This window comes from Dama dama, chromosome 20, assembly GCF_033118175.1.
Source record: "Dama dama isolate Ldn47 chromosome 20, ASM3311817v1, whole genome shotgun sequence".
NCBI lineage: Eukaryota > Metazoa > Chordata > Mammalia > Artiodactyla > Cervidae > Dama > Dama dama.
The window spans coordinates 48,418,265-48,443,165 of NC_083700.1; the positions used below are offsets into that span (position 1 = coordinate 48,418,265).

Genomic DNA, 24,901 nt, shown 5'->3' on the forward strand with positions numbered 1-24,901 from the left:
GGAGGGGCCATGGGGCCTAACTGCTCTTTAGCAAGACCTTTAACTAATCTTTGCAAGCACGTTTTACACCTGAATTCCTGAATCTCTCTAGATTTTCATGGCTCAAATCAGCCTCCTCTCCCACCAAATGCACAGAAGATAGGCTTTCTGAGGCTTCTCCAATCTGCTCACCGCTCATTCATCCTGTCTTCAGTTTTCAAAATTTGACTGATGTTTCTTCATTCATTCGTCCATGCTTAGTCATGTCCTACTCTTTGCCATCCCATGGGCTGCTCTGTTCGTGGGATTATCCCAGCAAGAACACTGGACTGGACTGCCATGACATTTCTAAGCTGCGATCATTGCCTGGTTCCTGCTGCCCTTCTGTGTTTATGCCTTCTTCATTTTCTCATGATTTCGGGGGAGGGGAGTTAGAGTGGGGGAAGACATTAAGCGATACGTATATACACTTCACTGGAGGTTAAATAAAAAGCCCTCACTGAAAATGTTTTGATTTTGTGTGACTAAAATAGAACAAAATCACTGCTATCAAAGAGATGTGACCTGCTGCTGGCCAATTTGGTTAGAATAATCTCTGCTCCTGTACTTAGGAGCAAGCAGCACATATCACCTCCTCCGAAGGCACAAAAGCTCTCAGGGCCAAGGGCGATAGCCTTTCGTGCGTCTGACAGGGTCTCTAAAGAAGGAGGCTCCCAACAGCACCTCTGCAATAAGACCCATAGCACTCCTTGTCGTCGGAAAGTAATTGTTCTACAGCATGAATCATCCCTAGATGACTTTTTTAGCCCCATGAACCCTCATGTTTTTCTGCCCATTCAGTCTGAGGGATTAGAGGAAGACCAGCCCCATCAGAAGTAAACTTCCTGTTCTGAGTCCAACCCTGTCATTGCACTGGCCTTGTTCTTCTTGCCTGTGGTTTTATCTGCCTCATAGAGAACCTCACAAACACAAAAGAGGTGAAGAGTTGAGACGTATGTGCATGTGTCCTCAATTATTTTGATGAGGTAATGGAGGATAAACACTTAAATAAGTATCACAGTGAACAGAAAAGCAAGAAATGAATTCACTAGCATTTAACTATAAGAACATGAATTGTATTTTATAGTTATGTACAATTCCCTTAGGATTGAAAACTGCTTTCAAAGAAAACATTCTCCTCATTTTACATAGGATTAAATGATGCTCATAGAGCTTACTGCAGTGTGTTCCAAATAGATCAGCAATTTTTTTAAAGTTTGAGGTTAGTAAGAATGGATATTTACAGGAGAAGTCAACCCTTTCTTTTGAATATCATTCAGTTCTAAGCAGTTTGATTACTTCCGTGTTTGGCTTCCTATTGGATTTTCTAGCTTAAAGCAAAAGAGGATGGAAATGTGACAGATTTAAGATATAGTATTCCTTTTTACTGCTAAATAAACATCCTGCCAAATTTTTTTTGCCTAACTTTTTAAAATTAATTTCTATTGGAGTATAGTTCCTTTACAAGGCTGTGTTATTTTCTATTGTACAGCAAAGTGAATCAGCTATACGTATGCATTTATCCCCTCTTTTGATGGATTTTCTTCCTATTTAGATCACCATAGAGCACTGAGTAGAGTCCCCTGGGATATATGGTGGGTTCTCATTAGTTATCTGTTTTATACACAGTATCAACAGTGCACATATCTCAATCTCTCAATTCATCCCACCATTCTGCCTAATTTCATGCTTAGTCTTTTTCTCTTGGCAATCTCTTTTGAGAGGTCATGTCAAAATTCCAAAATATCTTTTGAGACACACAAAGGAAGCACACAGACAAATCAACAGCAGTAACACACTAGACCTACCTGTTAAAATAACACGTCACCACTGTCCCAGCTACGGTCATTTGTTGGCATGCAAGGATGAATTCACTAGTCCAGATGAGGCCAATTAAATGGTACCACCACATATACCGAATGCCCGAAAGAGGCTTATATTCCACTTGGCCACCTTCAATAACCTGTGCAGCTCCTAAAGTTTAAAACACAAACATGCTTTATATCTGTGTTTTCCTAAGTATGGAAGAAGGTTCAAGAGGCCATTCTTCCTCCATTCTAGACTTTGGCATCACACGAAACACAGATGTCAGGGTCAAGTTTGTTTAAGATCTTCATAGCAAAACTAAAATTGAGAATCCACATTTAACTTATGAATAATATTAACAATGATGATTATGATAACTGGTAGGCAACTTGTATAAGATGACACTTATCTTCTAATAGTCACCCCACTTTACAGATATGAAAACTGAGGTTTGGCAGAGTCAAGTGACTTTTGCAAAGTCTCACTGCTCATAATTAGTGGAGGAAGAATATAAACCTAGACACGATGGACTCTAAAACCCATGGTTTTTCTATCACAGCACTTTGTGATGCAAACAAAACTTATGTTGATGAAAGTTATGTTATAGAACCCTGCCTAGGACTGTGTTATAGAATCCTGTGTTATAGAACCATGCTTCACCAAAAATTTAGACTCAAAAAAGAACCTTAATTTGTTCAAAAGGATTCATTTCAGATTTCAAGAGCAAACTCTCCTACTACATTTAAAATGGCTAGTGGGACTCAGTGTTAACCTCCTAGATTCAGATCTCAGCTTTATCCCTTTTTGGGTAGCCTGGGGCAAGTTATCTGGCCTCTTGGAGTGTTAGTACCCTTATCTGTAAAACCCATTTCCTGACGGTCATTCGAGAGAGAGTAGAATGGGTTTACCTGGTGAGTACTGGCCCACAGAAATATCAGTCCATAAGTAACGATGATTTTTATCACTTAAATTTCAGGAGCACAATATTATATTTAACTGAGGCCAGTGAGGTAACCCCAGCAGTGCTCTGCCATTCACTGACCATGTCCTACTTTATTTGCTCTCATCTAAAGAAGTCCTTGAATTGGCTCTGCAATTCAACTCAATTCCATACCAAATCAGAGTTCTGCAACTATACTTGATTTCTAGATGTTCTCTGCTCTGTTTCATTTTATTATTATTATATTAGATTTTTTTTTATGTGGACCGTTTAAAAAAATCTTTATTGAATTTGTTCCAATATTGCTTCTGTTTTATGTTTTGGGTTCTTGGCTGTGAGGCATATGGGATCTTAGCTCCCCAACCAGGGGTCAAACCCATACCCCCTACATTGGAAGGCAGTCTTAAGCACTGGACCACCAAGGAAGTCCCCTGATGTATATTTTAAATAAACCACTATAAGAAAGAAGATGGCACTTTGGTCTCTGGCAAAACCTACAACTTGAAGAACATTTAAAGACAGTTTCATACTAATATTTCCTTTCATAGCTATAAATTGCTCCTAGGTTCATAATTCATATGTCTTTAGACATTCACAATAGGGTCTGAGCAAAGGAAGTGGGAAAGATAATCATGTTGTAGAAGGAACTGATTGCGCAGACAAAGGCTGGTCTTAGTAACTCTGGCTCTGTGTTCTGCTGAGCAAGAGTCACATTGTGAGAAATACTAGATCAGCTTGGTTAACAGACAGAAGTTAATACTTTATTGAATACTGGATTCATTCTGGCTTGGAGGCAATCTCTATTTCAGGTAAGGCGCTAATAAATGCTTACGCATTTCCAAAATGGATGTGTTTCAGAAAAGCATTCCCAGTCCCAAAGGAGGTGGCCCCTCATGACTGACAGGCACATGTATGTAGTAAATCAGGTGAGTGGAGACTTGGAGAGCCACTCCTGGAACAGCAGAAGTGATGGGGCCAGTCAACATGTACGGGATCACCAGTGACAGGGACACACTGCAGTTTGCAAGCACAGGTCTACAATATCACACGTGATTTGGGGATGGATGAAGTTTCCAAAGAAGAGGAGGGACGATTTCCTCAACAGACAAAAGGCAAGTACATAAAAAGGCCTTGGGTGCTAAGGAGGGATTGTGTCTCCTTGGGGCTGCCAATGGCACATTCACACACACCCCAGCTTGGGACACTGATGGCAGCAGTCAGCAAGCGGAGGATGACTAAAAGGGATACATCAAGATCCGTACATGCCGCCACACTCCTGGCATTCCTCAAAGAAGCAGAATGCATAAAGATATTCTTGACTGGCCACTTGTTTTTGATCATCTTTACTGAAACCATCGACTATTTATTCTTCTAGTTCAGTTATACCAGGCTATTTACAGACTTTGCTTTAGGGCAGGGTTTTTCAACCTCTCAACATAGCATTTGGCATTTTGGATCACATAATTGTTAGGGGTGTGAAGTGGGGGAGTTGCCCTATGCATTGCAGGCTATTAAGCAGCTTTCTTGGCCTCTACCCACTAGATGCCAGGAGCATCTTCCCTCCCCTCCTCCAGTTAAGACAACCCAAATGTCTCTAAACATCATCAAACTGCTGCTTGATAACCACAGCTTTAAGCAAACATTCTCTGAAGAATCGGGAGCTCTAGCTTGAGGGAGAAGCTTAAAACACGACTGTGGGTGGGGCAGGTGTGTTTAAGCACACACGACTGCCCTCTCCTGGATGGCTAGGTTAGTGCAGGCAAGAGCCTCCCATCAAAGTATCAGTTGCTTTGTTATTAATACTAACACATTACAACACTGTTACCACCATGGGTAGCTAACAGATGCTAAGGGGAACTGGATCCCAAGATGAGATTTGATCTGGATCCCAAGATGATTTTGATCTGGTGGTGAAAATGGCACTGAACTGGATGAGGGCCTGGTTCCAATCTTGGCCTTGACATTTGTGATAAGTAACCTGGGCCTCCGTTCTCTAACGGTAAACATGAAGAGGGAAGACAAGATGAACCCGGGGCAGCGGTTACACAGTCTGACAGTCACACAGACTGAGATTCACATCTCTCTTCTGTCTCCTAATGGCTGAACAACCTCAGGCAGGTTATGAGGTTGCGGGGCCTTTTAAAATCTCTGTTTCATTGTCAGTAATCTGAAGATACTAATACCTACTCTTCCTTTCCTTGTTGATTCCATCCAGCCTCATGGCTCTAAATGCCATACATGTAGCTGTTAACGAGGATTAAACAGGCAGTTGCTTAGAATATTAAATATAAGATAAGATTAGCTATAATTGAGGTATAAGCAGATATGATTTCAGTTGTGAAGAAATATTTATTTAGCATTCTAGATTTATGCTGGATGTCAGCTATTAAGGGAAAAAAATGAAAAAGGCAAACAAAAAAATCAGCAAGAAGATACAATCAGAGTGAATATCAGGAACTCACATGCTGCTACACTAGTTTATTCACCTCCCCTTCTTCTGGACTGTTTATAACCTCTCCTCCAATCTCTAACTAAGAGTTGTTTTCCCATCCTCATGCTCAGTCAGTGACCTCACTTTTGGTTTCTCTAAGAAAGCCGAAGCCATGGGAGAATCTCTGCGAGCATCTACCCCATCTCTACCCCTCAGCAGCATGCGTCCATGACTGGACTGCTGCTGCTGCTGCTGCTGCTAAATCACTTCAGTCGTGTCTGACTCTGTGCAACCCCATAGACAGCAGCCCACCAGGCTTCCCCCGTCCCTGGGATTCTGCAGGCAAGAACAGTGGAGTGGGTTGCCATTTCTTTCTCCAATGCGTGAAAGTGAAAAGTGAAAGTGAAGTCGCTCAGTCATGTCCAACTCTTAGTGACCCCATGGACTGCAGCCTACCAGGCTCCTCCGTCCGTGGGATTTTCCAGGCAAGAGTGCTGGAGTGGGGTGCCATCGCCTTCTCCGATAACTGGACTACCCCACCTTAATATGATAAACTGTCCGTGATTCTAAGGTCAGCCCCTGCACTAGATCCCCTTTCTCATCTACTTGAAGATACCACTTCAGAAAATTTCCCTCTCTTTCTTGCTTCCTTAAAATATTCTCTGACTGAATCACTTTTAATAATTTCATATCTTAAAACCCCTACTTCTGAGCTCCCTTCACTCCTCCGACTTCCTTCCTACTTCTCTGTTCCTCTTCACAGCCAAATTTCTCGAGGTTGTCTCTTACTCTTTCCAATTCTTTTTCTCTTTCTCTTAAACCCACTCTAATTGTGATCCACTCCCCCACACTGCTCTGAAACTGTTCTGTTTCACTTCCATGCTACTAATTTCAATGGTCAATCCTTAGCTCTTATCTGACTGATCAGCAGCATATGACACATTCAACATTTCACCCCAATTCCATACAGCACGTTATTCTCCTGCTCACTGGTTGCTCCCTTTCAATTTCCTTTCCTTTTTCTTCCTCATTTCCAAGACCTGTTAACATTGACATGCCCCAAAGGACAGTCCTTGGATTTCTTTTCTGTCTGCACGCATTCAAATCTCATGCTTTTAAATACTATTCATGTGTTGCCCAATTGCCAAATGTATACCTCTAGCTGGGCCTCTCCAGAAACTTCAGACTCAAACTGTTAACTCCCTACCCAACATGTCCACCTGGATGTCTAAAAGATATTTCAATCAACACAATTAAAAATGAATTTTTGCTCTTCCTGGAAGATGTTCCACTCAAAGTCCTGTCCTGTCTCAGCTGATGGCCATCTCATCTTCCAGTTGCTCAAGCTAAAAAAACCTCAGTGTCATCCCCAACTCCTCTTTCACATTCTTTATCTAATATCAGGAAATTCTTCAAAATAGACACAGCACCTGTACATCAGAGCATGTCCACCATTACAACCCTGTTCTAACCCACTAACACCTCCTCCCTGAATCACTGCCATGAAAATGTGAGTCAGACCATGCCACTCTGCCGCTTAAAATGCTGCAATGACTTCCTGTCTCAGAAACAAAGTTCTGTAATGGCCCACGAGGCCCCAGGATCTGACCCTGTGCTCCCTCTGACCCCAGCCTGAACCACGCTCCCCCAAACCACACTACTCTGGGGAGCGGCCTCCTGACTGTGTCCCCAGAGTCTCTGCCTTGCTGTCCCCTTTGCCTAGAACACTTCCCCTCCTTTACATAGACTCACGGCTCTGCCCTCACCTCCTTCAAATCTTTGCTCACAATTATCTTCTCAACAAGGCCTTCCCCAATCATTAAACTAAGAATTGGAGCCCCCTCCTTAAGCATTTCTTGTTTTAAAAATATACTATGAAAATGTAATAAATGCTAGAATACATTTAAGATGTCTGAATTTTACACAGTTTGAGGTCCCTTGATAAGACAAAGAATACAAGGTTAGGTAGTCAGGTACTGAACTTTGCAAGAGTTCTTGCAAATGAAAGACCCTGAAGTTTAAGCTTTAGGGGCTTGAAGGTAAACTTGTCTCAAATTTGATTTAAAGTGTTATGATAAGTTAGTCTGATAAGTGTTATGGCAAAAAGCAGAACAGGTTAATTGGGGCTCCTTAAGCATTTATTCTGGAGTAGGAAATGGCAACCCACTCTAGTATTTTTGCCTGGAAAATTCCATCGACAAAGGAGTCTGGCAGGCTACAGTCTGTGGGGTTGCAAAGAGTCAGACATGACCGAGCACACACAGTCCAGCACAAGCATTTGTTATTCTTCTCTGCTCTATTTTTCTCCTTACCATCTATCAAATTTGAATATACTATAAAATTCACTGACTCATTTTATTTAATGCTTATCTCCCTGTAGCCTTCACACTGGAAGGAAAGCTGTATCTCCAGCATCTATAGCAGGGTCTGATATAGTAAATGTCCAATAAGTACTTGTTCAGTGAACAACTGCACGAATGAATGAACCAATCTTCCTCAAGTAATACATCGTATCAAAGAGATCTGAGACAACTTTCAGGAAGTCTTCCTAGAGATCATCGTCATAACCTGGAGGAAATGCATCATGCAGCTAGCTATAAATTTGGGTATTACAAGCAAGTTTTAAAGCAATTTGAAAGACTGATATGTTACTAATGATTAGTGTAAATGGCAGTTTCTCAAGAAAGGCAGTGCAGCTGATTGGGATCATCTCCCAAAGGATGCAGACCCAGCTGAAAACAGTCCTATGTTCTACCACATTCTGTGCACTTGGCCTCTTCCAGCCAAGTGGCTTGGTGTCCTGCTGACACCCAGCCTGCCTGAGCCTCCCACTGCCTCAGCTTCTGCTCTGACAGCACGGGGATCAGGGAAAAAGAGAAGAAAATCTCATGGCCATCATGCCTGGAGTTTACCTAGCTCTTTCTGGTATATATCACATTCAATACAACATCGATGTGAATTCACTCCCTGACTCAGCACACACTGAACTCACTCAAGGGCTGTGCACGAACTTTAGAGATAGAAAGAAAAAGACACAGTCCTTGCCCTCCAGATGTTCATTCTCCTGAGGGAGGACAACACACAAGTCATTATCTTGCGTGATTGTTCAGAGGTCTCATCGGCACCTGACATAACACATTTATGCTCCTTTTCCCATTCCCTTCATCTGGTTCACTGCTGTATCTCTAGTTCTCACGCCACGTAGCAGGCATTCGATGAATAGTTCTTGAAAGAATGAAGAATATACAAAATGTAAGGAAAAAAAAAAAGAAGAAATAGCTCAGTATGCTTGGGCAATTTATAAAAGAGTTTCCAAGAAATATACTGAAAGTGAAAGTATTACTTGTTCAGTTAGGTCCGACTCTTTGCAACCCCATGGACTGTAGCCCGCCAGGCTTCTCTGTCCAGGGAATTATCCAGGCAAGAAAACTGCAGTGGGTTGTCATTTCCCTCTCCAGGGAATCTTTCTGACCCAGGGATCGAACCCAGGTCTCCTGCACTGCACGCAGATTCTTTACTGTCTGAGCCACCAAGGAAAGGTCCAAGAAATACATTACTCAAAACAAATCTTGAATAATGACTCATTTTTCCAAGCAGTGATGGGCAGAAAGTTGGGGTGAGGCTTAGGAAGGGGAGAAAATTCTAGACTAAGATCACAGCAGGTGCAAAGACCCCCAGATGTTCATGGAGGCTGTCTCCCTGCACACTTCCCCACAGGGACATAAACTTCTGAAAAGCAGGAGCTGAATCAAATCTCTCCTGAGCAACCCCTCTTCCCCTGTTCCTAGGACAGAGCTGGGCTACTAGGAAGCTTTTGTGAAATAATTTCAATTATCTTCTAGATCTCTGATAACCTAAAAGGAGGACAATTTTCTTTTAGACTGTGTTCTCAAATATGCCAAACAGAGAACAAACCACAAACCGGAAGTTAGTACTAGACATTCCTTGGTTGACATTAGTTCCTAATATAAGAAATACCTAGGGTCCCCTAATTGCAAAGCAAAGCTCTGGTCCCATCTCAGCCTCCTAACTTCCTTATGAGGCAGCCTGGGGAAAGCACCATTTGTCTACTGCAAAAATGGGAAAAAGGAAGCCCAGATTAACATTCAAGGAAGGCCAGAGCCAGCCTAGATCCCAGGGCCCTTGACGGGAGTCCCTCTATCTGATCCTGCTGCCTCCTTTCCAAGCACAGTCCTTTGCCTTTCAGCATGCTAAGCACGTTCCTCTGAGGATAGATCTCTTCTGACTGTAGTACCACGGGGAGAGAAGGCCACCCCCAGCCCAAACGGGCCCCTTTCTTCTACTGTTTCAACTCTGAGGCTTCCTGACCACCTAATGATAACTGAGGGTCATCAGATCATCTGGGCTTTTTCCAACCTGCCAACCACACCTACTGGATTCCCAAGGTTATTACCGTGTTCCTGTAACTACTTCTTCCACTGGATTCTAGTAATCACTGTCACACTCTGGTAGCATACAAGTCCCAGCTGACTAATTACTGTCATTTCTGGGGGGCCTCTCATTTCTTCTGCTCCACTGAAGGAATCCCCAAACAAGCCCGAGTTTGTCACCTAGTTAAGAGACTTATTAACAGTCACTAGAGAAACAGCTCATCAAAAAAAAAAAAATGGCAAAAACTTATCAACCTAAGTTGGTTTTTTCTACATTTTTTTCTTTTTTTACACAATAAAGTATTAACTATTCAGTCACATGACACAATAAAAATCTCATCGGATGTACCACTGAGGACACCCCTACGACACTGGGGACTTTGGGCGGAGACTGGAGAGTCTGAGGGCTCTCTGACTGCCTGAGGGGTCATGAGATGAGACAGCTGCTGCGCGGGCATCCCTCACCACCCCCATCACCTGGGCATCTGCTGAGGGAAAGTGAAATGAGACAGGTGCTGCGCGGGCACCCCTCACCCCCCCACCCCCATCACCTGGGCATCTGCTGAGGATCCAGACAGCAGCAAATGACCCGCCCAGGCCCAGAGCTTGTCATCCTGGCACTGTATGAAAAGGCCTTTGAAGACAAAGGGACCTCTGTGCACCACGCTGGGCCACAGGTGAGTGGAAAGGAGAGGCAGGTGGCCTGGTTTCTATGCTGCCCAACCCTGGGGAGGAGGGAAGGCGGGAGCTCTGTCAACACCAGGCCTCCTGGAAGCCTGGTATCTACCTGCTCACAGATTCCTGAAGCAGGTCCTGGGCACCTAGTTTCCTTTCCTGCCCTTCATATTTATTTTTATTTATTTGGTCTGGTCTTGGTTGTAGCATCTTGTAACTGCAGCACGCAAACTCTTAGTCGTGGTCATGTGGGGTCTAGCTCCCCAACTAGGGATTAAACTCTGATCCCTGCATTGGGAGCAGAGTCTTACCACTAGACCACCAGGGAAGTCCCTCCTGCTCTTCAATTCATCTCACTTTTGCTCATTTATCTCCTTCCAAAATGGCCACGCTTTAATACATAACCTTCCAACGTGCTGCCTTCTACCCTATAGAGCAGCCCACTCTGTCCCCGGCCCTCCTCTCAGCCCTGGGGCCCAGGCTATTTAATGCTTCCCAGACCTTGGACCCAAGTGGGGCCTAAGAGGGAGAACTGAAGAGGCACCCTGCTAGCGGATCAAGTCACCGCCCCTCAACCTGAACTGGCCTTGGGGCATGATCCTCTCCACCTGGGCCCCCAACTCTCAGGACCAGCTCTCGTCTTATTACGACCAGGTTCTCTCCTGTGCTTGGACATGACCCCGCTAAACCCCTTTGCTTCTTTCTGTACTTCCTGATCTTCTGGTAATTTCCAGCCCATCCTCTGAGAAGCCTTCCCTGTCTCACAAAGTCGGCTGGAGCCTCGCTGTGGTACTCTCACAGCTCCCCAGATCTCTCCTCCTGTGATGGTCCTCTAACTTTTCCATCCTCACTGTGGGCAGAGGTCAACACTCTTCTCCACTGCCTTGCCAGGACCTTGTCGACAGCCATCACCTAACATTTGTGCAGTAAAGAAAGAACAAAAGAATGTGTCCTGCTCCAAACCACAGAGACAATTCCCTTCACCCAGGCTCACAACCCATAATGACAGCAAAGTTGGGCAACTGTGCTCTGGAGGCTGGAGGAGGAAGGCCCCTCCCTGGGCCCAAGTCATGCTTCCCAAGGCCTCATCTCTTCCCTGTGGTTCTGGAGGATGAGGGCTCAGCACCACAGCCTACCACCCAGAGCATCAAGTCCTGCCACCCCCCTGCCACCCCCTGGCTTCAGCCCCTAGCCTGCCATGTTGCCCTCTAGTCACAGGCTGCAAACACCACACTATGGGCATAGCCTGCATCTGCCAGCCAGGCTCTGTGGTCACAACGCTGCTTCGGCTTGAACGGACAAAGCTCAGGAGGCCTAGTTTGATTTCCTAGCCCCGTATCCCAGACACAGGGACACGTGAGGTAGTGGAAAGAGCACAGGTTCTAGAGCTAGAGCTGTTCTAGAGCTCTGGTGTCAGCTAGCTGGATGGCCTTCAGCAAATTACCTACTAGAACCTCAATGTTCTTGCCTATAACTTGAACACAACAACACAGGCATCAAAAGGGGGTTGCAATGCTTAAAGGAGAGACCATAAGGAAGCACCTAGTACAGAGCTCAGAATTCAGGAAATTTTCAACAAGTATTCACTTTCCTGCAGGCCCCGAGGCCACTGCCTTCCTATCTGACCAGGACTAAAACTGTGTCGAGGAAATGAGCTAGAATGTGATTGTTCAGTGCTGCCCCAGTTGAGACTTTCAACTGTCTCATGATTTCTGTTCTTTCATCTTTTCTTGGTCACAGAACCTCTTATTTTTAAACTGTGCACAGCTGCCCCAAATGAAACAGCCTTGTCTTCTCAGGACCAAGGCAATGCAGAGGTCTGTGTGCACTCTCATTAAATTTAAACTGGTTCTTCTGAGACAGCAACAACATTTCAGAAGGGTCCTTTCCCGCCCCCCTCCCCCAACATATTGACACAGTAGAGGGAAAAGAATTTCCTGCATCCCCCCATGACAGAGCCCCAAACACTATCACTGCTGCCACCAGAGGCCTCAAGGTGCATGGGAAGTCTGGTCTCTATAAAAACAAGCCAGTGGTTCCAGAATGCTGGGGCCTTCTGTGCCTGACTCCAGCATCATGGACCCCATCCCCACGACCCTTACCTGCAGTCCCCAGGCTCAGGAGCACAGCTACCCAGAGGACCCAGAAGAAAATGAGGATGGTAAATGTCCACAGTGGCTGGAACAGCAGGAAGGGAGAGCTGCTGATGGCTTTATTTGTGACTTGGAGAAGTTCAACTGTCAATTTGATCCTCTTTCTGAGGACATAAATCAAGATGAGTAGAACTGCCTGGTGAAAAAGGGGTTTAAATTATTCAAAATAATGCAGAACTGAGACAAACTTAAAACTTAATATTTTACTGACATCTCAGCAAATAGCTCTTTTAACACAGTCACCTCCTACTTTGTTATAATGGAATAGACATGTTCTCAAGTACTGATTGAGCATCTACTATGTGCTGGTACTTATGCTAGATTCTGCTGCAACAACAGTGGACAAGACAGAGCCCCTGCCCTAAAGGAGCTTGCAGTCTGTCAGAGAGAGAGAGAGAAAGAGAATAAGGTCCTCAGGTGTCAGGGAATTCTCTATTTCTTTTTCCCAATAGCACCTAACATGCTAGAGAATGCTGAAGGACTGCAGAAGGGCAAGGGGCCACAAGGACAATGCTCTTTCCTTTGGGTCTCCTTCTACTTCTTCAGTTGCTGTTTCTTGGGATCTTTTGGGTGGTCCTCCCTGCTCTTTTGTGGTTATAGCATCCTTCTTAGATGCTTTAAACTTACAAATAAAAATCTCCAGGGAATTCCCTGGTGGTCCAGTGGTTAGAACTCCATGCTCCCACTGCAGAGGGCACAGGTTCAATCCCTTATTGGGGAACTAAGATCCTGCAAGCTATGCAATGCTATCAATCTAAAATAAAAATCTCCAACCTCACCTTTCTCTACATGATGGATGAGTAAGCACATCAGTTACTGACCAGGCAGTGGGTATCCTACTGTGGATCAAACTCAACGTGTCCAGAACTGACTTCATCATCTTCACACAGAAATCTATTTCCCCCGTATTCCCTACTCCAGGGGTCCTAATTTTTCTGCACTTTCCAAGAAAAAGTTAGGTTCCTCTCTTGCGGACTTCCATCTTACCCTATTGTAGCACTCAGCGTGCTCTACTGTGGATGTTTATTGCCTGCACAGCACATTACTGACATCAAGCTTCTTGAGGGCAGGGCCATCGCTTATTGTCAAGGGCTGGCAAAGCGACAGTCATAGCACAATCTCAGTTTGCTGACAGAGCTCCCAGACTATTCTCTCCTCTCGATTCCCACATTGATGCCACAGCCCAAATCTCATCTTCTCTCTCCTAGACCCCCAATAACCTCATTACCTCTGCTTTTAATTCCCTCAACCCCCTACTCCTGACCTCATCCCTCCTCCAAACACAAGCTAAAGGGATCTTTATAAAATGTGCAGTCAAGGATGTCCTCTCCCAGATCAAAATCCTTTGACATTTCCCCAGAGCTCCTGGATAAAGACTGAAGTCATCACCACTGCAAATCAGGACCTCCCCGGTCTGGTCCCTTCCTGCCGAGGGAACGTCCTACAGGCTCCTCTCTTGTCCGTGTGACCCAGCACACCACCCCCGGAGCCCAAGATGTCATTCCTCTTCCCGCAGGACTCGGGTGTTGCTGCCCATTAGGATCTCATAGTAAAGTGGAGGGAAGTCGGGTGAAAGAGGAATAAAATGTGCAAAACCGCTCCCAGGGCTGAAGGGCCCAGTCGTCACCCAGCTGTGGGGACTGGCCTGAGGACCCAGGGAGGGATGCCTGGAGGAGATGTGAGAGTTGTGAAGGCTGAGTAGGAATTTTCATCTCTTGTGTCCTCAATGCCTAGCACAATCAACGAGGGAGAGGGACTTCGTTTTTTACTAAAAATTTTAATGAGGCAAAATGATATAATATTTAGGCAAATAAACTTGTAGCTCCTGAGTGATTGGTAGCTCCTGAATGGAATGCTAAAATGTGTGTATTTAATATGTGTGTTTTTCAACTTAAATATGTGTGTGTGTGTGTGTGTGTGTGTGTGTATAAAAGGCTCTCCTCATGGTCAAAGTACACCACGAGGACACTGACCAGAACTGAAGAGTTAACTATCCCATTACTCCCTAGTTTTAGGGAGATCAGCATTACCCACTGGGGACCCTGCTAGGGGTGTGGGGTGGGCAGCAGAGCTGACTTACCACAGGGGTCAAGCCTCTACTCCCCTTTCTGGGCCCTAAGCTGCAAATTGCTACATCTCAGCCTGCACCCCTAGGCTGACACCCTGAGGTGAGCAGCCAATGCCATTCATCCTATTTTCATTGCTGCTACTGAGTATATTGAAACCACTGAAATAGCATTCCTAGGCAGCTCCCCCCACAGGATGGAATCTTGCCCCATGCATCATGTCATGGCATTGCTGGCTCTGTAATTCACCTCACGGTGGGGTGTGTGCTGGCTGTGTGTTTTTTCTGGCCAGCTCCGTTGTCTAGGGCAGGGCCCTGTGCAAAACAGGTGCTCAGTAAAAGGTGATGGTGACAAAGAGTCTTAGGGATCTTGTTAGCACAAGCTCCCCAGAAGCTGGTACTTGGCAGAAACTACGTCGCAGGGACACACGTGTAAACGAATGGTGTGTGAGCCGTGGTGCGGCTCCTCCCTCTCCGCCCACAGCCTCCCCTTTCTCTATCCTTACACCCAGAGAAGAGACTCCCCTGACCCTGGCACCTGGCGGCCACTGATGGTTCAGTGTGTGAAGACAAAGGGAGCCCTGCGGAGGGCTGGGGAGGACAATGGTTGTGGGGGGAGTGGAAGGAGGTGAGCTCCCCCGGCTCCCAGCCCTGCTTCTCCCTGCTGCTTGTGCCCAACAGCCCAGCACCTGGCCTGGGGTGTGGGGGGCTTTCTTCTTCAGCCTCCTGCCCAGGCCCCGGCTCAGCCATGGGCCTGGACCCAGGACAGACCAGGAGTTTTGCTTTATCAGATACTTGCTCCCTGAGATGCAGTTCATGTGAGGAACCCAAACCTGACACCTCCCTAGAGAGGAGAAAATGTCAGGCCTGCATCAGATGTGAGAACCCAGGTATTTCCTTAAAGGTGAGTTGGTGTGAGTTGGTGAGAGAATCAGGCTCTTACGAGAACTGAGTTGCTAAAACATTTAATGGGCATGTGAAAACCCCTGACTGTCATGCCTCCATGACATAATGCTTAGGAAGCAACACACTAAAGGATGCACATGGGCCGCCTGAAGCCAACCCCTGAGCCTGTCCAGGCCTGTGATGCCAGCACCACCATCAGCATCCAGGAAGTGGCCTGAATGATTCTCAGTTGCCAACCATCCTCCGCCAACAACCTATATTGCCAGGCTCAATATTCTATGTTTGCCTGCTCTCAGCCAGGGAATTCACTGGGGAGGCAGCAGGTTCTCTGCAAACCAAATGAAGCTAGTGGCCGGCAGGTTTGGAGACAAAGGGCTCTCTGTGTTCAAGGGCAGTGGGAGCTGTCACGCCTTTGGGAGCAAAGCATCCACTGGCTAGAGGAGAAAGGGGGGCTCTTCTCAAACCAGGAAATAGGAACTGTTACAAGTCTGCCTCCCCCTCCACACTGTAGTGTTCACCCTATAGCTGCCTGGGGGTGAAAGCAGTCCTACTATAGCAAGGGTAACGGATCAGCAAGGGTAATGAATCAACTTCTGAGATGGCAGAAATGACCTGGAAAGAGGTAGGATTGTTTTTTCACTTTTTGAGGCTGCAATGCATTCCTACACAGGTATCTCAAGTGAAATGTGAAGGGACAAAAAGTGTATGTACACTCACTACATTACCATGTATGTACCTTCTACAGGGAAAGAAAACCAAATGCTCATTGTTTTGGGTTAAAATGCAACTGTTTGGATTTCAGAGTTCTGGCAGGCTACCTGATCTACTGCTGGAAGAGTGCTTCTTACCGTGATGACTGTAGAGACAATAGCAAATCCCAGCAGACACTTCATATTTTCCCTTTCTGTGTCCAGTTCTATGCTGAGGTCATTGGTATAGTCATAGTACAGCCACCATAAGACACCGCAGACAACTGGAAAGCAAAACAACAGTGGAACTTAGCACACATGCCGTGAGGTAACCCCCCTGTCCCCTGACACTGGGTGGCCCTGCTCGGGCAGTGGGTCCCAAATCCCTTGGGCTTTGCAGGCAATGACCGACCCTCTGAAGCAGTTAGGCAGGGTCACGGCGGCCCACGAGGAGCTTCCAGGCCTAGGGCGGCTGTGTATCTCTGGGAGATGTACGACGGTGATTCCAAAACACAGGTGTGCCCTGTGAGCCTAGCCCATAGGTGGGGCTGGGTGTGAGCCTGGAGCAAACTGTACGGACAGGATGGTGAGAGGAACATTAGAGTCCAAAGGCTAAAATTCCCAAACCAGCTCTGCAGGTGAGAACTCCAGAGGAGCCTGGATATTGGTCTTGCTGTTGTTCCATTGCCAAGTCATGTCCAACTTTTTGTGACCCCATTAACTGCAGCATGCCAGGTTCCTCTGGCTTCCACTATCTCAATGGAGTTTGCTCAAATTCATGTCCACTGAGTCTATGATGCTATCTAAACATCTCATCCTTTGTTGCCCCCTTCTCCTTTTGCCTTCAATCTTTCCCAGCATCAGAGTCTTTTCCCAATGAGTTGGCTCTGAGCATCAGGTGGCCAAAATACTGAGTTTCAATTTCAGCACCGGTCCTTACAAAGAATAGTCAGAGTGGATTTCCTTTAGGACTGACTGGTTTGATCTCTTTGCTGTCCAAGGGACTTTCAAGAGTCTTCTCCAGCATCATAATTCAAAAGCATCAATTCTTTGGCACTCAGTCTTCTTTATGGTTCAACTCTCACATCTGTACTGGTATGACCATACCTTTGACTATATGGATATTGGCTTGACACCTACAAAACTGGGCAGATGTCCCAACATCACAAATGCTCTGCATTTAGGGACGTGGTGACACCTGCGCCACATACACAGTGGCTTCAGGGAGGGCGTCTTTACCACTCGTGGGTGGGGAAGAGCATCCCTCACAAGCCGTCCTGCATGTCCTCCAGCACGGGCACGCCGGGCACCTGTGAGCTGCAGGGCTGGGAGGCGCTGAGGACAGAACTGATTGTTCAGAAGATGAAACACTATGGTCATGCCAAGTATTTATTTAGTCACACCAATTATTAAAAATTAAAATATCCTATACCAGGATCCTATACTGCTGCCTTGATCTTCCTGCCTGCCCCTGTCCCTCGGATCTTCTTCCCTGACAACTCCTGGATGGACCCAAGATCCAGCACTGAAAAGGAAAACAGTGGGCATGGGACATATCTCTGGTACCCTGCCCAGCTCAAGGGCTGTGTCTCTTCAGACTGGCCTGAGCCTTTGCAGGGTAATATGGGCCCCTAGGTGCCAATGGGTGATATGAAAATTCAGAAAAAAATCTTTAAAGGGCTTCCAACAGGCACTGGAATTGCCTTTTAATGGATGAAACCAGTACCACTCACTGGGCTGGCTCATCTGAGAGTGCAAAAGAGATGGCAGGCCAGGCAGGAACTTTGCTGTTAGCTGTGAGACAGAAGTAATCCTGTAGTCCTCCCTGTCCTCTTTGGGCCTGTGTTTCCTCATATATAAAATGAGGGAGCTGGACAAGAGCTTCTCTAAGATCCCATGTAGCTCAAAAATGCCAGCTTTTAAGTTCTACATGTAACAGAAAGGTTTTTCATTTAATCAAGAAGAAACCAATCAAGTGGAAATACTTACACAACAATCCCAAAACAATCAGTGCAATGAAAATGTGAACCAGAAGGGTGGTGATGAAGCGGAAGGTGAACATCATAGCCAAAGACAAGGCTAGAAAATTAAGCAAAACATATAAATTCTAACAACAATCAAGGCATGAGGGTGATTACAATGGGGCTGGAATGACTAAACCTTCTGAAAGAGTGAAGGCTGAGGACTTTCTTCAATCTCAAAATATCTTGGACATCTATCAAACAGAAAAACAAGACCCCTCTGAAGCATGTTCAAGTTCAGTCTGTGACAGTAAGCCATGTCCTGAAAGTGCTAGCATGCTTCTTAAACTATAAAAATGTTTTCAAAGCAGGTATTACTCTCAAATATCCTAAACTTTTTTTCTTTTAAGTCCAAATGAAATATCTAAAATTTTTTTTATTAAACTTAACTCTTTTGATTTCATAACTTAAAGTTCTAATCTTGTGTTCTCAGATATCCTCACTAAAAATGAAAGATGAATGCCTTTAAAAATGAAAAATTTAAGATTATATGATAAGATATATGTATAAAAATTTGCATATCTGTTTCCACTTTGGGGGTTTTTAAGCCTATGAATTTATTGAAAGTGAAAGTGTTAGCCACTCAGTCCTGTCTGACTTTGGGACCTATGGACTGTAGTGTACCAGGCTCCTCTGTCCATGGGATTTCTTAGACAAAAATACTTCTCCAGGGGATCCTCCTGACCCAGGGATCAAACCTGGGTCTCCTGCACTGCAGGCAGATTCTTTACCATCAGAGTCACCAGGGAACTTCAGTGAATTTATAGGTACTATTTTACTCTTTTTCTGAGCCAGAATTCAAGATTACATATAGATATTTCAGTGTAGTGATTAAGATCATGGGTTTGAAGTCAGACAGATCTGGGCTGAGTCTCAGCTCTGCCACCTCCACTAGATGTGTAAACTTGGTCAAGCCTCAGATGTCTTTGGGCCTCAGTTTCCTCTCATACAGATGGTGACGGGATTCTGATGAGGTTTAAAGAGTTAACAATAAGCACAATGCCTGGTGCACGTGGGTCATAAGAAGTCTGAAAGTTACATAATGGTGGCTAGTTAAGCATCCCCAAGCACTCAGGAATTAGTAACCTTTGGGTAATGAAATTATGGAAACCTCAATTTATAAACTGGAAACATGATGTTAATGGATGATCAAAGAGCTTTCAACCTTCCAAGGTTGGGAGGCAGCCATTGTAAATGACAGGGGTAAATAACAGGCCACTACTATTGCCTAAAGCAACAGAGAATATTAACTCATTCAAAGAGAAGGCTGACTCTTAAAAGGACTCATCAAGCTAAAATAGCAAAAGGGAAGTTAAACCGTCAGGAGTGGGGAAGTGGCTGCTTCCAGAAAGACTCAGAAAAGGCAGGATCCAGCTCAAGGCCTTGACCTGCCTGCAACCCAGCAAGCCTGTTCCTGGGAGGAGCTGGATCAGAGGCTCAGTGCCCTCTGACGCTAACATGATGGACACACCTCCTTCCCCTACTCAGCAGGCTCTGATCTTGCTTGCCTGCAGGAAGAGGCATTACAGAATGTCCACACTTGCTGGACATGCATTTCTGGCACTTTCCATGGCCAGTTCACAAAGTGGCAATCTTCTCTGCACATCCATCCTCAGGCAGAGCTGAAGAGCAGACCCTGGAACATCATCAATGTGTTAGGCAACCCCCACCTAGTGAGGCCTCTAGGCAGGGTCATCTGGCCTTTTCCCAGTCTTACCACCCCTCCCCCACTTGAACTTGAAACATTGACAATATCTACAAAGAAAATATATGAAGTGAAGTTTCATATTTAGGTCAAGAGGCTAATTTTCATTGTACAGCACACATAAGTGCTAGAAATTTTGGTATAAAGAGCCACTGCAGAAAAATTAATGAAAAATTACCAAAGGCGAGGATACAGAGGCCGAGGACTGTGTCTCTTCCTGACATTATTCCACTTAGAATTCGATGGAGGGAGTCCACATCATTGATCAGAACAGATGCAAACAGAGAATAGCACTCAGGAGTTTGAGGGATGCATCGATTAAACAAGGGAAAAGACTTGCTAAAAAGAAAAGATAGAATAAGTGGCAAAGATGTTGATTTCATTTCTTATCTTAAAAAAGATACTTATTTAAAATTCTCAGCAACCAAAATGTATAAGATCTAAAGTAATAAAAAGAAGGTTAAAGTCCTGATTGAAATGTACACCTTATGAAGCCAAGCCATCTGTGGTGTCACGGTGATTAGCTAATGCCTGGGTGGGAAACTGATTATAGGGACCCACAGACACCCAAAACCTAAACTTGGGGAGTGATATTTCTGAATCTCATATCTTGGCCCTGCCTGGATAACAAGCACCAACTCCAACGCAAGGATCACATTTCTTCAGGGAACTTTTAGAGCTAAAGACTGGCTCAGTCAGAAGGTGTACTAATGAAACCACAAGATTTATTTCTATCCTCTTTATGAAGACACATAAAGCTTGAGAGTTTTGTTACGAACAGAGTGAGTGCTTTAGAAATGAGTGATAAATGTATGAGTGAAACTGTGGTTGGTACCTGTCTTAGGTGGATGAGAAGGCTGACCTCTTTTGGAGCCTTTCCTGAAATGGAAAAATCTTTAGAAATGAGTCATAAATGTATGAGTGAAACTGTGGTTGGTACCTGTCTTAGGTGGATGAGAAAGCTGACCTCTTTTGGAGCCTTTCCTGAAATGGAAAAATGCCCAGGAATGTTCCTCCTAATGAATTTAATGTAGCCACAAATACCTTCACAGCATCCTTCTGTGGGCTCCACAGAGTAGAAATAATCCCAACCCATGAAGTGCCTAATCATCTAACAAATTGCTGAAGTATCAGGCAGTTACCGAATATTTTGTGAAATGTGTGAAGATGAAGCAGGGGGAACCCAAATGCAAATGACATTACAGCATCATGAAGGAAAAACGTCTTTGAAACACCCAATGTTTCTCAACACAGAACATACAGAGGATCTTTCTCAGGAGGCACAACAGTATAGAAACAGTTCCTGAGTCATCAAATATTGATTCAAGAGTTAAACAACCAAGCCATTTTTTTAAATTAAAAATTTTACAGATGGGATTCATTCACATGGCTCAGATTCCAAAAGTACATCAGAATAAACCATAAGAAACTGCTCTTTCTTCTCCTTGAGCCTCTGAAGTACATTTGTCCACAGGCCATCAGATTTTGGTTTCTCGTATATCACCAAAGAGATATTTGTTAGCATATATGAACGTAATAGGAAATTTAAATAGCAGTCTGCTGCTGAGCCTCAAAAATAGTAAAAATTATATCCTCAAATGAGATACCAGACTCCACCAAGCTGGGCTTTTCAAAAAAGAGGTAGGAAAAAAAACTGTTACTCTCATAAATCTTTCACCTACACATTATAAGGGGCTTTCCTGGTGGCTCAGTGGTAAAAAATCTGCCTGCCAAGGCAGGGGACTCAGGTTCGATCCCTGGGTCAGGAAAATCTCCCAGAGAAGGAAATGGCAACCAACTCCAGTATTCTTGGCTGAAGAATTCCATGGTTAGTGGAGACTGGCAAGCTACAGTCCAAGCTGTAGTCCAAGCTATAGTCGCAAAAGAGTTGGACACGACTCACTGACTAAACAATAACAACACATTATAAGTGTTAGAGGCTGGAGAACAGTAAAGCATTTTAAAACAGAAACTTTCATTCTGGAATATCTTTAGCATTACTGAAAAATCACAAAGAAGGTACAGAGAGTTCCCACATACCTTCCCTCACCTCTACCTGATGTTAACATCTGACGTAACCATAGTACATTTGTGAAAATTAAGAAATCAACACTGGTACTACATTATTTACTAAACCACAGCCTTTATTTGGAAATCACCATTTTCCACCAATTCCTTTTTCTGTTCCAGCATACCACACTGCATTTATTTGTTGTGTCTCCCTTGGTCTGGGACAATGTCTTAGTTTTTCCCTATTTCTCACTACATTGACACTTTTGAAGATTCATGATCAGGTATTTTATAAAATATCCTGCAAGCTACAGAATGACCCTCATGTTCTCTCATGATTAGACTGCAGTTACAGGTTTAGGGTGGTGGCCTGCTACAGGGTTGGGAGCACCAGGTGTAGCAGTACATGCATGGGATCTTCTGAGGTAGCCATTATCTTCACTACTTCCACCATAGTTTCAGTTCAGTTCAGTCGCTCAGTCATGTCCAACTCTTTGCGATCCCGTGAAATCGCAGCACTCCAGGCCTCACTGTCCATCACCAACTGCCGGAGTTTACTCAAACTCATGTCCATCGAGTCGGTGATGCCATCCAGCCATCTCATCCTCTGTTGTCCCCTTCTCCTCCTGCCCACAATGCCTCCCAGCATCAGGGTCTTTTCCAATGAGTCAACTCTTCGCATGAAGTTGCCCAAGTATTGGAGTTTTAGCTTCAGCATCAGTCCTTCCAATGAACACCCAGGACTGATCTCCTTTAGGATGGACTGGTTGGATCTCCTTGCAGTCCAAGGAACTCTCAAGAGTCTTCTCCAACACCAGGTAAATACAGGGAGGAACACAGATCCACCCATCAACAGAAAATTGGATTAAAGATTTACTGAGCATGGCCCTGCCCATCAGAACAAGACCCAGTTTCCCCCTCAGTCAGGCTCTCCTATCAGGAAGCTTCCATAAGCCTCTTATCCTTCTCCATTAGAGGGCAGAAACACTGAAAACCACAATCACAGAAAACTAACCAATCTAATCACATGGACCACAGCCTTGTCTAACTCAATGACTGTGAGCCATGCTCTGTAGGGCCACCCAAGACAGACAGGTCATGGTGGAGAGTTCTGACAAAACGTGGTCCACTGGAGAAGGGAATGGCAAACCACTTCAGTATTCTTGCCTTGAGAACCCCATGAACAGTATGAAAAGGCAAAAAGATAGGACACTGAAAGATGAACTCCCCAGGTTGGTAGGTGCCCAGTATGCTACTGGAGATCAGTGGAGAAATAACTCCAGAAAGAATAAAGAGACAGAGCCAAAGCAAAAACAACACCCAGTTGTGGATGTGACTGGTGACAGAAGCAAGGTCCAATGCTGTAAAGAGCAATATTGCATAGGAACCTGGAATGTTAGGTCCATGAATCAAGGCAAATTGGAAGTGGTCAAACAGGAGATGGCAAGAGTGAACGTCGACATTTCAGGAATAAGCAAACTAAAATGGACTGGAATGGGTGAATTTAACTTAGATGACCATTATATCTACTACTGTGGGCAAGAATCCCTTAGAAGAAATGGAGTAGCCATCATAGTCAACAAGAGAGTCCGAAATGCAGTACTTGGATGCAATCTCAAAAATGACAAAATGATCTCTGTTCTTTTCCAAGGCAAACCATTCAATATCACGGTAATCCAAGTCTATGCCCCAACCAGTAATGCTGAAGAAGCTGAAGTTGAACAGTTCTATGAAGACCTACGAGACCTTCTAGAACTAACACCCCAAAGACGTCCTTTTTATTATAAAGGACTGGAATGCAAAAGTAGGAAGTCAAGAAACACCTGGAGTAACTGGCAAATTTGGCCTTGGAGTATAGAATGAAGCAGGGAAAAGGCTAATAGTTTTTTTAAGAGAACACACTGGTCATAGCAAACTCCCTCTTCCAACAGCACAAGAGAAGACTCTACACATGGACATCATCAGGTGGTCAACACCGAAATCAGACTGATTATATTATTTGCAGCCGAAGATGGAGAAGCTCTATACAGTCAGCAAAAACAAGACTGGGAGCTGACTGTGGCTCAGATCATGAATTCCTTACTGCCAAATTCAAACTTAAATTGAAGAAAGTAGGGAAAACCACTAGATCATTCAGGTATGACCTAAATCAAATCCCTTATGACTATACAGTGGAAGTGAGAAATAGATTTAAGGGACTAGATCTGATAGACAGAGTGCCTGATGAACTATGGATGGAGGTTTGTGACACTGTACAGGAGACAGGAATCAAGACCATCCCCAAGAAAAAGAAATGCAAAAAAGCAAGATGGCTGTCTGAGGAGGCCTTACAAATAGCTGTGAAAAGAAGAGAAGTGAAAAGCAAAGGAGAAACAGAAAGATACACCCACTGAATGCAGAGTTCCAAAGAATAGTAAGGAGAGATAAGAAAGCCTTCCTCAGTGATCAGTGCAAAGAGATAGAGGAAAACAATAGAATGGGAAAGACTAGAGATCTCGTCAAGAAAACTAGAGATGCCAAGAGAACATTTCATGCAAAGATGGGCTCAATAAAGGACAGAAATGGTATGAACCTAACAGAAGCAGAAGATATTGAGAAGAGGTAGCAAGAATACACAGAAGAACAATGCAAAAAAGATCTTCACAATCCAGATAATCATGATAGTGTGATCACTCACTGAGAGCCAGACATCCTGGAATGTGAAGTCAAGTGGGCCTTAGAAAGCATCACTACGAACAAAGCTAGCGGAAGTGATGGAATTCCAGTTGAGCTATTTCAAATCCTAAAAGATGATGCTGTGAAAGTGCTGCACTCAATATGTCAGCAAATTTGGAAAACTCAGCAGTGGCCACAGGACTGGAAAAGTTCAGTTTTCATTCCAGTCCCAAAGAAAGGCAATGCCAAAGAATGCTCAAACTACCGCATAATTGCACTCATCTCACACGCTAGTAAAGTAATGCTCAAAATTCTCCAAGTGCGGCTTCAACAGTATGTGAACCATGAACTTCCAGATGTTCAAGCTGGTTTTAGAAAAGGCAGAGGAACCAGAGATCAAATTGCCAACATCCGTTGGATCATCGAAAAAGCAAGA

General features: G+C 44.6%; 1 protein-coding gene across 7 annotated transcripts in view; it reads right to left on the reverse strand.

Moving 5' to 3' along the window:
* Positions 1 to 24,901, reverse strand: part of SLC44A3 (solute carrier family 44 member 3) — an 84,396-nt gene that overhangs the window by 40,018 nt on the left and 19,477 nt on the right. For 6 of the 7 annotated variants that reach the window (XM_061121332.1, XM_061121328.1, XM_061121331.1 and 3 more), the window contains 5 exons: positions 19,979 to 20,139; positions 18,064 to 18,153; positions 16,234 to 16,358; positions 12,364 to 12,550; positions 1,827 to 1,992 (listed from right to left, as the gene is read on the reverse strand). In XM_061121332.1, coding sequence (XP_060977315.1) covers positions 1,827 to 1,992; positions 12,364 to 12,550; positions 16,234 to 16,358; positions 18,064 to 18,153; positions 19,979 to 20,139 — 729 coding nt within the window. The remainder of the gene's footprint in view (positions 1 to 1,826; positions 1,993 to 12,363; positions 12,551 to 16,233; positions 16,359 to 18,063; positions 18,154 to 19,978; positions 20,140 to 24,901) is intronic. The other variant, XM_061121329.1, reaches the window with a different exon arrangement.